Source organism: Schistosoma haematobium, chromosome 4 (genome assembly GCF_000699445.3).
Source record: "Schistosoma haematobium chromosome 4, whole genome shotgun sequence".
Classification (NCBI taxonomy): domain Eukaryota; kingdom Metazoa; phylum Platyhelminthes; class Trematoda; order Strigeidida; family Schistosomatidae; genus Schistosoma; species Schistosoma haematobium.
In genome coordinates this window covers 17,997,165-18,011,281 of record NC_067199.1, presented here as the reverse complement: position 1 = coordinate 18,011,281, position 14,117 = coordinate 17,997,165, and the positions used below count along the sequence as shown (strand labels likewise).

The window sequence follows — 14,117 nt, the reverse complement described above, 5'->3', positions numbered from 1 at the left end:
ACGTCATATTATGTATGAATCGAATGCTTCTATACTAGTTACTTTGTGTTCAGTATTTTTGCACAATGAGGCCTCGGTTTAGTGTTTTGGCATCTGATACGACTCACCAAGTACAGATTCATGTGTTCGGCTTTGAGGCACAATTTATATGTAAAGGCTACCTGAAGTGAAGTAGGTTAGGCGGGACTCGAATCTGCTATCTAATGGTTGGCAATCGAATGCGTTAGTCACTAAGCCACCAGCTCACACTATAGCATCGAAATTTCAACTCTTGATTTACGGGTCCAAGTTTCGTCGTAACTACTTCAATTTAGCTAACCAGACATTGTCAGTGATTCCCATCCACAAAAGTATACTCCATATTAGATTACATAATGCAGGTAGTCGGTTGCTGTATTGTTGTTCTAATTAAAGGTAATTATTTCAAGTATTTACTAAACAGATTATTCTTCAACGTTTAGTGTATAGTTTAACTAATTTATTCTACTTGTTCAAAACATAAAAGTGATATCTGACAACTTCAATGAATGTATTTGATTGATTGAATATTCAATAAACATTAACGAATTTATCATATTCAATCATTCTGAAGATGGTGCTTAGTCGTCTACTAATGAATTGATTACTTTATTTGTACCTGCTTTTTATGTATTGACTAGGCAAACGTCGAATTCAACCTACACATGAACAATTAATAGCTTTGGGTAATGATGGTGAAGCATTGTTACAAGCAATTCTAAATGCTCCAGATTCTATGGAAGCTGAATCTAATTTAACTCAAGTACAACGTGATGCTATACAACATTATAAAGAGTCTATCATTCATGATGCAATTATTGAAAATGTCCCACCTAGACAGGTTAGATGACAAATTTTTATAATACACTTTTTATATGTTCTCTTATTTCTGCTTTTTTAAGGGATGTTTTTATGTCGTTTTTATTTGGTAAATTTATAATTGATATCTTAATTTCATTGGATAGTATGCATTTTGTTTACTGACCGTTTATTTTTCCATTTCAATAGATTACTCCTCTTTTGCGTTTAAGAGTTTCAGGAATTCATCCTAGAGATATTGCTAGTGGTTATAGTGAGTTAGAAATTATTACTCTTAGTATTGATTTTTTGTATCTTTTGTTATGTGATAATCATTGATTTAGATCACTATATTGTCACGTATAACATGCTTTGGTACTCAATTAAAAAATCTAACTAAATTATATAATAAAATTTTCCACTATTCTCGAATACTTTTTAACTCTAGCCCGTTCCCTTCTCTAAAAGGTTAAGAAAAGAAAGGAAATTCAAAAAATTTGTTCCAGTTTCCATCAACAATAATGATACAATGGGAAACATGTGTGTATTCATAGTATGTTTTAAAAATTTTCTTAAGAATCTAGAATTAAGGATATTTATAAAACATCAAATTATCATTTCAATCCATTCATCATTTTCTTGATTCTTTGAAACAACTGTTTAATATATTCCATCACTTAACCGTAACTCACAGGCTGTTTTCAAATCTCACTATGACTATCATTTCCTCCAAGATTTCAGGTATACTCTGCTGATGTGTGTCAACTAGTATGAGACCCAAGTTCGGAATTTCCTGCCGACTAATTCCAACCACTTAACATAACTCAGTATACATATCATTATATATCTAATTCCATTCATAGGGTAATGCAAATGCGTAACTGGTTTCTACCAGTAATTTCAAAGTACAATTAATTACTTTGTTATGATTTCTGTATTTCTCTCACAGTCCTATAAAAACGTTGTCCTTAGTTCTGGTCATCTCACTCCAATATTCCGCACTCTACCTTGACTAGAATACAGTCGCCTCTAATATCAAATACCATTCACTTTTCAAATTTGCGGCGAATATTTCAATAATGAATGACTATCAGAGTCATTTTTCGGGAAAATTGTTTACAATAGCTATTTTTTACTTGATTTTTTTAGTTATTGGATATTACAAATGTTGAATATTATTTCATATTAACTCTGTGATTATTTATTTCGTTGAAGTGGAGGATAATTTTCGTATAATAAATAGACTTATTTATTTCTTAATGGTTGGTCGTCTTTCAAATATACTGAATTACTACATGGGTGATTTATGTGCTTTTTGGCTGAAATCTTTCCAACAATCGTGTAGACACATTCGTATCGATTATTACAATTGTGCATTCTGAATTTATTTTAATTAGTCCAATGAATTGCGTAATAACTGCTACATTATATATATTTCCTCTTAAAGATATTGGCACGATTAACGTTGCTGTTAATGTTAGTGTAATGTCATTACAATTTAAATAAATTGTAGGCGCTTTGATTACTTTATGGAGTCCAACGGATGAAATGTTATCAGTTTTGAAAGAAGGAGAGATTGTTGAATTTTATCGTTTGCAAGTAAGTGACAAAATTATCTTCCAGAAATGAAGTAAGCCATTGATTTGATATTACCTTTGTATTTTAATAATTTAAGGTTTGGATATTCTGCTGTTATGATAGACAAGAATTCTTCCCAATAGTTAAGTTTTAATTCATTGACGATATCCTGATATCGTCTATCTGATTGTAGCATAAAATGTTTACTTTCTTGTTAATAATTTATAAATAATCATGTTATTTTATTAGATAAAAAGAACTTTTTTGTTCTGGAATTATTCAGGGACTTAAATTAATAGTTCAATCTTATGATGTTAATTGACATTTGATTCATTTATTTTAGCATTTCAAAATTTGTTCGTCCGATCCGGAAATATATATATATATATATATATATATATATATATATATATATTGATACCACATGGCTGCCTAAATCCGAATTGAATAGTTGTTGAATGTTAAATGATTTAAGAATTAAGCCATCTCTCTTTATGCACTTACGAAATATTTAGCTTTTAAGTCTCCTTCTAGTGTCAGGATGTTAAGCAGATTTTATTATAATACCAGTAAGGTTAAGAAATGTTCCTGCTTTATATTTTTTCACTTATCTATATAATTTTATATAGTTAGTCTCTTTATATAGTGTTTCTCTTCTAGTTCTGTAATATTAATGACCAAAAGAAATCCCATGTATAAATATTTAACTTATTTATCCATTAATTACTTTTTTTCTTGATCATACGGTTTTAGGTGTCGGCTACACGTGCAAACGATCCATTTGTATCTCCATCAACTGTTCCAGGATTTATCAAACCTATAGGCGTTAATATACCTTCTGGTTTTGTATTAAGCCTTTCTGGTGGTCGTACAACACGCATTTTATCATTAGGTCATATTTCCAACTTGAAAGGAATTGTTTCTATTGATAATATTTCTCGTGTATATCATCCAAGAGTAAAATTAAGTGTTTCTGAAGCCTATCAAACGATTATTCAGGCGGACAAATCTACGAGTTCATTTAACAAAGGTATAATTCTTTGTTGAAATAGTAATGTTAAATAAGTGTCCTTGCCTGAATAATGAAGATACGTGTTCGTCGCTTGTTTGTTCTATAGTCCAACAGATTTTAAAATAATGGATAATTTGTTACAGTATTTATAGTATCATATTTTAACGATTTCTCAGGAAAAATCATATTCCTGGCTGCCTGTGTGTATTGATATTAATGATAGCATATATATGTTGTGTTACAAAATTTAGTATAAATGTAAATGTTAGTTATACACTTAAGTCGCGTATAAGATTTCTAAGAGTGTAGCTACCGTATCTCTGCTCCCATTCAATATTATAAGACGAAGATTATCAGAACTATGTTTTGATACTCTTCGTCTTCTTATAACACTATCGAAGTATATCAGAGGGACTAATTGCTTCAATATTATAAGCTTATTTCACTTATTTCTCGTTTTTCCCAGACTATATTTTAGATAATTGTTTTTGGTATAATTTAAATTATATATGAGGTACTTATTAGGTTTTCTCCTCCATTGTAATTATTTTTTAGGAAATCGTGAAGTTGATTTACGTTGTTTGATTATAGCAATTTATCATACTCCAGTGCATTCGAATCCATCTTACAAAAGCTATCCATCTGATGTTAAACAACAGATGGACCATCCAAGAACAATCGATACTCCTTTCAAATATCCTTCTTCTGATGTCGATTGCGTTTATGCAGTGGATGCGAATTGTAAATCAGAAACATGTTTATCTGTGATCAAATTTTGGGATGGTTTACAGGTTGGTTTCACTGAAAGACCAACTGTTAATAATATACCTATTTGTTGTTTAATGATCAGCTGGATGTGTTTACCATTAAAAAATCCTTTTCGATTTATCTGAACAGTAAAATGTGATATCTTAGAGTTTAGCCCTGCATTTTTTTAAGAATCTTAATTGCTTAAGGTGTTAATCCTGTGAATCTTGTTAAAACTAGAGGAACACAGGCACAACTTCTGTAAACTTTTTTTCATGGAGTTTGAAAATTAGTAAACAAGACCTTTTCAATCTGTAATCATCAATTCAGTCAATACATAGCTCAGGTATTCTATTTTAGAAATCAATGGTTGGAAACGTCTTGAATATTATAAGTAATATGTATGGTGGCTAGCAGTGTGATCCAGAACGCACGTTTCTTCTTACGTGGTACTCGCCAGCCAGATGAACGTACATTGCAGATTCGATGCTCACTCCAGTGCTCAAACCTAGTACCATTTACTTCAAATGCTGGAGTTCATGATTCTACATCTCATGAATTAGTTAATATATGTGTAATCTTTTCGCTCTTTTTAGGCTCTTCATTTAATGGACATAGTTCAAATTGGTCGTGTTTTATGTTTCACCGACTTGCAGTTACGTCATTGTCAAACAATTACTGCAACGTCTAAATTAAATAATCAGCCTTCGCGTAAAATTCCCCTTCTTACTTTACATTATACATCTGCTAGCAATGTTACAGTTGAAAAACCAATCGGTCGACGTTCCAGTCGTACTGCATCAACTGAGTCAGTAAGTTGACTGTATATCTTTAGCTTCGTTGTTTAATTGTCACGTCAAATAATTAATATTTACAGTCATGTATATCAAATCATATTCAGGCAAGCACACTAGGTATATATGTTTATTGTTTAGTGAATCAATTGATTTTTGAACAATTAAGAAATGAATTTACACTGTCCATGAAAATATTCTTAATGATAAATAAGTTATGCTGTCTTTGTATGAATACTATCAGCTAAGCACGATTCATTGATAAGTATAAGCATTTTACTGATGCAAGGAGGCTTAGTACAGTCAATAACTAGCTCTTCCATTAAATGATGACTCTTCAGGAAGAGATTTTTTCATGATTGTAGATTGAAGCCATTTATTTTGTCCCAAGACTACAACAATTACTAAGTTTTATAGTCAATAAATAAAGTTTGCGAAATATTTCTACATATTTAAACCGAGGGCTGTATTTTACTCCATATCCCGAAGAGAATCAAAAGTCTTTCTTTTCATAGAAATCCTATCTAATTTACGATATAGTGTAATAGTGCTTTGAATTCTTTACTGTATTCAGCTCTTCTGGGCCCTACAACCTATTGAATTGTTTTGGCTTAGTTCCAAGGTTTTAGTAATATTAATTAAGCAGTCTACTTTGTCTCATTCCCAATACACTAACTTCATCGAACGTTTCAGGATTAATTTATTTAACGTCTTTGACTGGAGTTAGCCCTTCATAGTATTCGCGTCATATCACCAACAAATATCCCATCCTATTAAACCTAAATCAATCAGGTTAGGTGAGTTAAATGTCAATGACTATGTGTTCTATGGTCATAATCAAGAATGACTACCTCAGCATACTTCAATCATTTCAATAGTGAATGTTTTCTGTTGATATGTTTTCATTTTTATCGTTTCCAGGATCCTACTGTTGTATCCTGTTTACAACAAGTTTTAAAGGACTTTCTGTTTTCAAAATCAGGATATGAAATAGATTTACAAATATCTAATTCTCCTTTGAATCATAGCAAATCCTTAACTTCTGCATCGAATACATCACACTCTACTGGTGTTGGTTTGTCATCATTATTACGTGGTTCTATTGGTCGTGCACAATCAACTCCTGTTCACAATACAATAGAAACTCCAAAAGTTTCCACTTCACTCGAAAATTCTTCCTCTATTTTGAATATAACTTGTCCATCACCAACTGAATCAATGCTTAAACAAGGTCTTCCACTTAAAGAACAAGTATGTTATTTAAAACAATTAGTCCCTTTGATAAATTTCGATAATGCGATGAGAAGACGAAGTTTATCAGAATTATATAATTCTGATGTTATTCACAATATATGGAACATAATTTTACGTAATAATTTTTGTTGAGGAATATAACAGTTATCATAACAATGTTCTAAGGATAAAAGATTAATAAATCCTTAAAGCAAAGTTAGGAAAACTGTGGTAGATTAGAATTGTGTGCGGTATGAAATCGTTCAGAAATATTCATAAGATCGGCTGGGAGTGTAATAATGTAATGCTATGTCAATTAAACATTGCTCTCTGTACTGAAGTCGTAGGAAATAATTGTTGCAATCAAACTTATTCTACTACGTCGAAATAACTTGGACTGCAATTACAATAATGATTAAACTGAATGCTATCAGCTTACGTAAATACCTGGAAATATTACACAGAGAGGATAGACATGATATGCTACTTGTCCGAATGGTTTTACAGCGGAAGCTGACCACTGAATTTTAGTAAGTAGTAAAATGTGGTATGCAGAAAGAAGCAGAAAGGAAGAGGATGCAGGTAGAAAATAAAAAGACGACATATACGATGAAATATCTCTGTAATTTGTGTGTGATAAATGTTATGTTATATGCTAAGCAATTGTTGCCTGATGGGAAGTACTATGACTAGTTTTTTCAGATGCTTTATTATCAATTTTGAAAGTAGTTGACAAAAACCCTACATCTAAGGTGTTTGCTTCACGGTATTATCGAATTCATACGTTGCTAGTACCACTTCTTATAATTTAGTTCCGTATTGTTCCCAAATGCTCTCGTATGGTCGAGGGTAAGGAGAGTCATCTCTCCCTCTCGAAATGCTCTCACATGGACACGCGTTTACAGCCACTGCTAGGGAAGTCCTACTCATCGCCTTTTCGCACCATGGGTGTTGTTTACGAAATTGAAAGCACGAAAAGTGGATGTTTGACGCTTTAATTGGGTTGGTGAATATGGAGGATCCACCTATGGGAGTTGAAAAACACTGATTCCAAACCAATGGTGCACATGGGCTCCAGGATCCTGAATGAACAAATGGCGTATGAACCAATTGTTGGTCACCGGATACCATGGGACTGCATCTCCTTACGATGCTCCGCTGCCTTGTGGATCAGACCTTTATATCGAAGGCTCCGGGTATGGCCCCCTAAGAAAATCACTTGCTTCGGTTTGGGCAGCCGGACAGTATTACAGCCCACATACAAATCAAGTGACTTATGTGGCGCATATGTGTTTGGTGCCCTTTTGTCAGTCAGTTTCAACGTAGGACCAGGCACATATATGCATCGGCCCAAGTTGCCACACCTCATTAGCACAACAAGATGAACACCAAATTCATAGAAGCAGTTACTTCAATGGTAGTAATATATAAAAGCAAAATTGTATATAAGGATATGACACAGGAAGAAAGAACTAGTTCGTAGAAATAAAGATATAAAGCAATTTTAATCTCACGGTTTAAGGAAAGACAAACAGTGTATACACCTACGCCATTGTGATTGATTCTGAGCCATGTCACCCACAGTCTACAGGCATCGGTTACAATAGCCGCGCTGACCTCAGCCTAGTAGTCTGTATCTACCAACATGGGTCAGACTAGAAGTTAGTAACTTCAAGGACTGATGACACGTTTTGGTTTGGCCGTCCCTAGCTTCCTTCCAACCATCCCCAATGCTAGTCAGCATTGTGCGTCGTGGTAATCGGTGTTCAGGCATACGTAACACGTGGCCAACCATCTAGGTCTGTGAAGATTTTCGACCTCATCAACTGATTTACCATTATTTCCTAATACCCCGCATCTAACCTCACTATTAATTACCCGGTGATCCCAGTAGATGCGAGCAATATTTCCAAGACAGCTGTGATCAAATACCGGCAACATATGAGCATTTTCTACTCACAATGGCCACGTTTAGCAGCCGTAAAGTAAAACAGAACGAACTGCCGCGCAGTATATTCGTCCTTTAATTGATAGACGGATATCTCGCCTTCGCCATAGGTGACGTAGGTTGGTATATGCCAAACGAGCTTTTGGAATCCGTGCTGAGATTTCGTCAGACACCAACCCATTAGGGCTGATCAGACTTCCAAGATAAGTGAAGTTGTCAACGCGTTCGACTACTTCACTCCCTATCCTTAGTTCAGGTGTTAAAGCAGACCAGTCCTGAAGCAACAACTTGCATTTAGAGGGGGAGAACTGCATCCCAAACACCCTGGCATTGTTGCTGATTGCTGTTAATAGACGGTGTATTTTTCTCAACGTCTTCACCAAACAGAGCTATATAATCTGTGTATTCTAAGTCGATAAGTGAACCTCCTGGTAGGAGATCAATACCCGAGAATTCAGTCGACGAGAATGTTATTTCCATCAATAGGTCTATGATGAAGTTAAACAAAAATGGAGAAAGTAGACAGCCTTGACTGACACCACTTGAGGTTGCAAAATCAGATGACAGTTCGCCATAAGCTCTGACTCGACTAGTAGTGTTCGACTAAAGAGCCTTCACAAGGTTTATGTACTTCTGGGGTACGCCTTTCAATGACAGACACTGCCACAGAATCTCGCGGTCTACCGAGTCAAATGCTGCTTTTAAGTCAAGAAAGACCACCATTGTCGGATGTCGATAAGTATGCCTGTGTTCTAGAACCTGACGAATGGTGAATATGTGGTCAATGCAGCCATGACCAGGTCTGAAGCCAGCCTGATTTTCTCGTGTTTGCAGTTCACGAGTCTTAGTTAGGCGTCCGATAATTATTGAGGCTAGTATTTTAGATACAATATTAATCATACTAATCCCTCTATGGTGTTCACAGGACGATTTTGACCCCTTATACATCGGGACAATAAGTTATTGCGACCAGCCAGATGGGATTACGTCCAACTCCTAGATTTTGGCAAAAATATTAGTCAACCTAATCGCTAAAATTGGACTACCATACTTAAAGACCTCTGGAGCCAATCTATCTGGACCAGCTGCCCTACCTCGTTTCAGATTAGCTCTAACCTTTTGAACTTCAGCCAGAGTCGGTGGGCCTACTTCAATGTTCCATTCACGTTGTCTGGGAGTGGTGGGTAGTTGTAGAGTAGCTGAAGGCCAACTGATCTGCTCCTTAAAGTGTTGCGCCTATCGTTCTAAACGTCTGGACTGGGAGCAGATGAGAGTGCCGTCTTTTCCCGAAATAATCTGACTTACACTTGACTTATTTATTCCAATTTCTCTTATTAGTCTGTCGAGCTGTCTTATGTTCCCTATAGCCGCCTCCTTTTCCATCTCTTTTGCTTTCGTTGCCCACCACTGCTCACGGTCGTTTCTTAGACTTTTGCTTAACCTAGATCTGATTTGTTTTCGCTCGTCACCGTGTTCAGAGCCTGATGGGATGAGTTTACGATAATCAATCAGTGCAATAGACCTAGAAGAAATCCACTGGTCATCTTTAACTTCATCCGAGCTGCAGTCAGTGAGAGCGTAGGCAGAAACAACCAAAAGGCAACGACGTGTGTCCCTATCCTTCCGAGTTCTTACGGAGCCGTTAAGCCGAACAGCACATAGACGACTGTTCGTGGGATCCATTCTAATAGTGCTTGTTCTGCCCTCGTACTTAATACTATGCCTACACCTGCCAGTCCATGAGAACTAGTCACCGGGTCGCCAGACACACGGAGAGTGTATCTCGTCGGCTCTCCGTTTTTCCGAGGTGAGGTCAAGTGAATGACCGCACTGGAATCCTGTATGCGTGTTTCGGAGACACAGCATACATCAATAGTACGAGATTCTAGAGTCTTAGCCAAGGAGGCCTGTCGGCTGATTTGACATAGGGTGCGTACGTTGAAGGCTCCAATGTGTAGTTTGGAGCGAGGTTTCAGTAGACCTGGGACAGAGTTTTGAGCACTAGAATCGTTGGCTATGGTGACACTTGAGGAGGAAGCCGGAGGAGGAAGTTTAGGGTTGAAAGTCGATGTGGGAGGAATAATAGGAATTGAAGAGGAAGGTTGATTATGAATACAGTGGTCTTGAGTGCTGTTAAAGGTATGAGGGCGGTTATCACTTCCCGGTTGCCCACACTATGGAAGGGGCGCCTTTGTACCAATATTTATATGTTCAAATAAATAAATAAGTTCCATATTCAAATGATTAATTCTCCATAGGTTTCTCAAGTCTCTGCCTACTAATTTTGTGAAATTTCAAATCAAATAACTTCTTCGATCCCGCGATAATAATCAATGTCCAATACTTCATCCACAAACTAAAATTTTCCTAGTAGCACATATAGACTCAAATTAACGGGAACGTATTATCGATTAGTAAATAAAAGCAAACTTTAAGACATTCTATAGGTTGAATCTTATAATTGATCTCCCAAATATCAACGAATCACAATATTCATGTATATGTTGTTGTGATATTAGCTAATAGAGTCTAGACAGAGAGAAAGTGTGTGTGTGTGTGTGTGTGCGATCCGAATTTGTAACGTCCTTCGACTGCTAATGCTATGTGTCTTTGGGAAAGTGAGGTCTTATGAAAATAACTGTTATCGCGTAAATTTCACTGTAATTTGAATGGTTACTCGGCTAATTTTGTTTTTTAAGTATCATGAATGAAGATTAGTCTTATGGTCAAGTTGAATCATTTTAGGTACTGGTTTCGAAATTCTATTTATATCAGCTTAAATACACTTATACGTAGTAGTGTGTGTATAAACCACGTAGCATATATGATTTTACTGTGATAAAGTATTTTTGCATTTCTCAACCCCAAGGAACTCTTTATTAAGTTGGACTTTTTTTACATTTATTTAGCTGTTTTTTTCTTCCTTAGAATTTTACTCCAATTAAACGATATCTATCAACAACTACTACTGACTGTGAACAATCTTTAAACAATAATATACCAAAAACTGCTACTGTACGTTACACCGAAAGCCAATTTTGCTTCGTTACATTTCATTTTTTATATCTATGGTAATTAATGATTCTAAACCTGCAGTTCAACTTATATTTTGTGAATTTTAGTCTAATAATATCTAAAATAAAGCCTTTAAAAGGTTTGATAAACAAAATATGCAACTGAATTTAATTGTACGTCAGTCTTGTTTGGATTGTTAGGAATTATAAAGCATCGAGTAGATTTTTCACTTTTCTTTATTTTTAAGATAATACATATCACATTAATCATTACTTTGTATTTAGTACTATTTAGAATTCTCGGGGTAAAATATTTAAATAAGGTCTTTGCACCGTTCATATTATATATATATATCTATATCTATCTATCTATCTATCTATCTATATTATATATATATATATATATATATATATATATATATATATATATATCACGTTAAATTTTTATAATAGAACAATCTGTATAGCAGTGCATAATAGGGTTACATTTCCAAGATCCAGGAAGTATACAAGAAGAAAGATATGAATAGAATAGTGAACGGTTTGTATCTAATAGGATATCACTTACCTGTTGTTTTACAAGATTTCAAATGTCTATCAACAGTCATATTCATTAAGAAAACATTTCAAAGAAAAAATTCACCATTTGCTTTGTCTCATCTCCCTTGACGCTGAAAATCAATGAACTCATATGGAATCAAATACAAGATCTTCAGGTCCAAAGATATGGTCAATTAGCATTCAATCCATAATCTAATATTATCGACGGATGATCATCATATTTACAAACTGAATAAATTTATGGTGCTCAAATTCCCGATAGAATTAAGCTAAAACAACTGGGCAATGCACTTATTTTCTAGTTAATGATAAACTATCTTAAAACTTAAAAGAAATTCCTGTACATTATCAATTGTAATATTTTCTATATTTAAGGAATTCACATTGTTTCCAGTGTAATTTCAATGGTAGTTTTGTGGGATATATATTGGATATTCAATTTAAATCAAATTTGGATCAACATTCAAATGTTGTCTAAACATGAATCAAGTTAACTTTACATGATATTTTTAAAATTACGAAGTCTATCAAGGTGTTTAGAAGTAACTTACACAATAAAATGAACTAGTTTTGACCTGTGATACCGAACTACTCCGTGTTCATCAGTATAGATAGGTTTATTGAACGAAACTGAATTTGTTTTTCGTTTGATTGTATGTTTGATGCTAATTAATAATTGAATCCAGAACATTGTTCATTACTCTTCAAATATATGTTTCCTCTCATGATTATTATGAAGGCTTGTACTTCTGCTTTAGATAGGTAATAAATACAGTTCAGTAGACTAGCTAATGGGGATAATACTCGTTAATTTTTCTATCAAGGGGTACTAGATTCAATTGTTAATTAGAACAGCAACACTGGGTTTCACATATATTTAGTAAATGTGTTCCAAATATGATGAAATACACTATTGGGAAATGTCGTAATAGTTATTAATAAAATAGCGCTTTATGATAATCGCTAATTATTCACAACACCTTAGTTGATGTTAAGTTTCATTAGAAAATAATAATCATTACTCGTGTTAAATATTATATGTACCTGATAAGTAGTTTTTGTATATAAGACAGATTCATCAGGTAAGGAAATGTTTATCACTCGTAGTTTTGGTTTTCATTTGATTAACTTTTGTTACAGTTGGTCGTTGTTTGATAAGCATAGATTATTTATTGTCAATGTTACTCAATAATAATCGTTGGAGTATTTTTCTCTTGAATTTTTAGTGTTCTTATATTCGAACCCTTCCTAATCGAAGTGCTTCGCGTACAGGTCTTTCACGAAGAACCCGTTCTCGTTCTAGTATCCCTGGACTAAAAATTTCGTCTACATCTGTATCAGATAAATCTATTTCTCACGAAATAAAACAATCCGAGATCGTTGAGATTACAAAGTCACCAACTTCTGATATTATTCACCCGCTACTTATTCCTGAAGAACCGTGTTTTACTCCTGAGCCTAAAGCTAAACGTCCTCGCGGTTCCCAACGTAGTAATAAATGTGATAATTCATTAGAACTTTCTAATAATAAAGATATTTCAGAATGTATTCAATCACCTAAGGATATTTTGAATAGTTCAGTGGGTGAAAAAGAAAATGTGAGTTTAACTAATTCACAAACAATAAAAAAATGAAATAAGTTTTTTTTTCAGAACTATTCTGACTAAATTTTTATGTCTATTAACCGTATTTTTTACTCGAACTCTTTCGGTAAACAAATTTAATAACCTGTAGTCATGTTAAATACTTTAAAACTCTGTTCGGGACTCCACAGTAGCTAATTGGGTGGGAAATAATTTCAAGAACGATGGAAATCTGAACATGAAAATTGCTTCTTGAAAGGAAGAGTAAGAAGTTGGAATGAACAGTTATTTGATTATTTATGAGAAGATTAAATAAATTCAATAACATCTCCATACATTGATTTCGAATATTCTATGGAGCCTAAAAAGAAGGTCTATGCCTACCGATGTACTACAAACCAATAGTCAATGAATTTATGGATTGATGTCAAATCTTGATTTGTCAACCCATTATTTCTTTCTAATCTACTCTTATGTCAGCTACTATTGAACATCTCTGACACGTTTTGTACATGAATGCCTAATCACCAAAATCCTAACGGTATCCTAGTTTCTGGGAATCTTCGAATCCCTCAGGCAAAAAACAAAAAGCTGTGCATACTAAAAAAGCCTTACTTCGAAGAGCAGTTAATAATCCAGAAAACTAGGGTACTCGTTGGCTTCCTATTACCTTGAAATTCTGAAACAGGTAGTTTACGAGCTTTTGGTCATAGTTGTCTCCGAAACAGTGCTTTTATCTCTAAAACAACTGAGTGAACCGCATACATAAGGTACTACATAAACTCAGCAAGTCGGTTGATGATTTTGCGAATTTTTCTGCTGAATTGGAGG

At 34.3% G+C, this 14,117-nt stretch overlaps 1 protein-coding gene across 3 annotated transcripts in view; it reads left to right on the top strand.

Annotated features, from left to right (window-relative positions):
• The window catches only part of BRCA2_1 (Breast cancer 2, early onset), a 34,699-nt gene that overhangs the window by 18,689 nt on the left and 1,893 nt on the right, over positions 1–14,117 (top strand). For all 3 annotated transcript variants that reach the window (XM_051215854.1, XM_051215855.1, XM_051215856.1), the window contains 9 exons: positions 660–859; positions 1,027–1,090; positions 2,330–2,415; positions 3,148–3,424; positions 3,962–4,197; positions 4,750–4,965; positions 5,869–6,198; positions 11,057–11,143; positions 12,930–13,301. In XM_051215854.1, the coding sequence (XP_051066395.1) occupies positions 660–859; positions 1,027–1,090; positions 2,330–2,415; positions 3,148–3,424; positions 3,962–4,197; positions 4,750–4,965; positions 5,869–6,198; positions 11,057–11,143; positions 12,930–13,301 (1,868 nt within the window). The remainder of the gene's footprint in view (positions 1–659; positions 860–1,026; positions 1,091–2,329; positions 2,416–3,147; positions 3,425–3,961; positions 4,198–4,749; positions 4,966–5,868; positions 6,199–11,056; positions 11,144–12,929; positions 13,302–14,117) is intronic.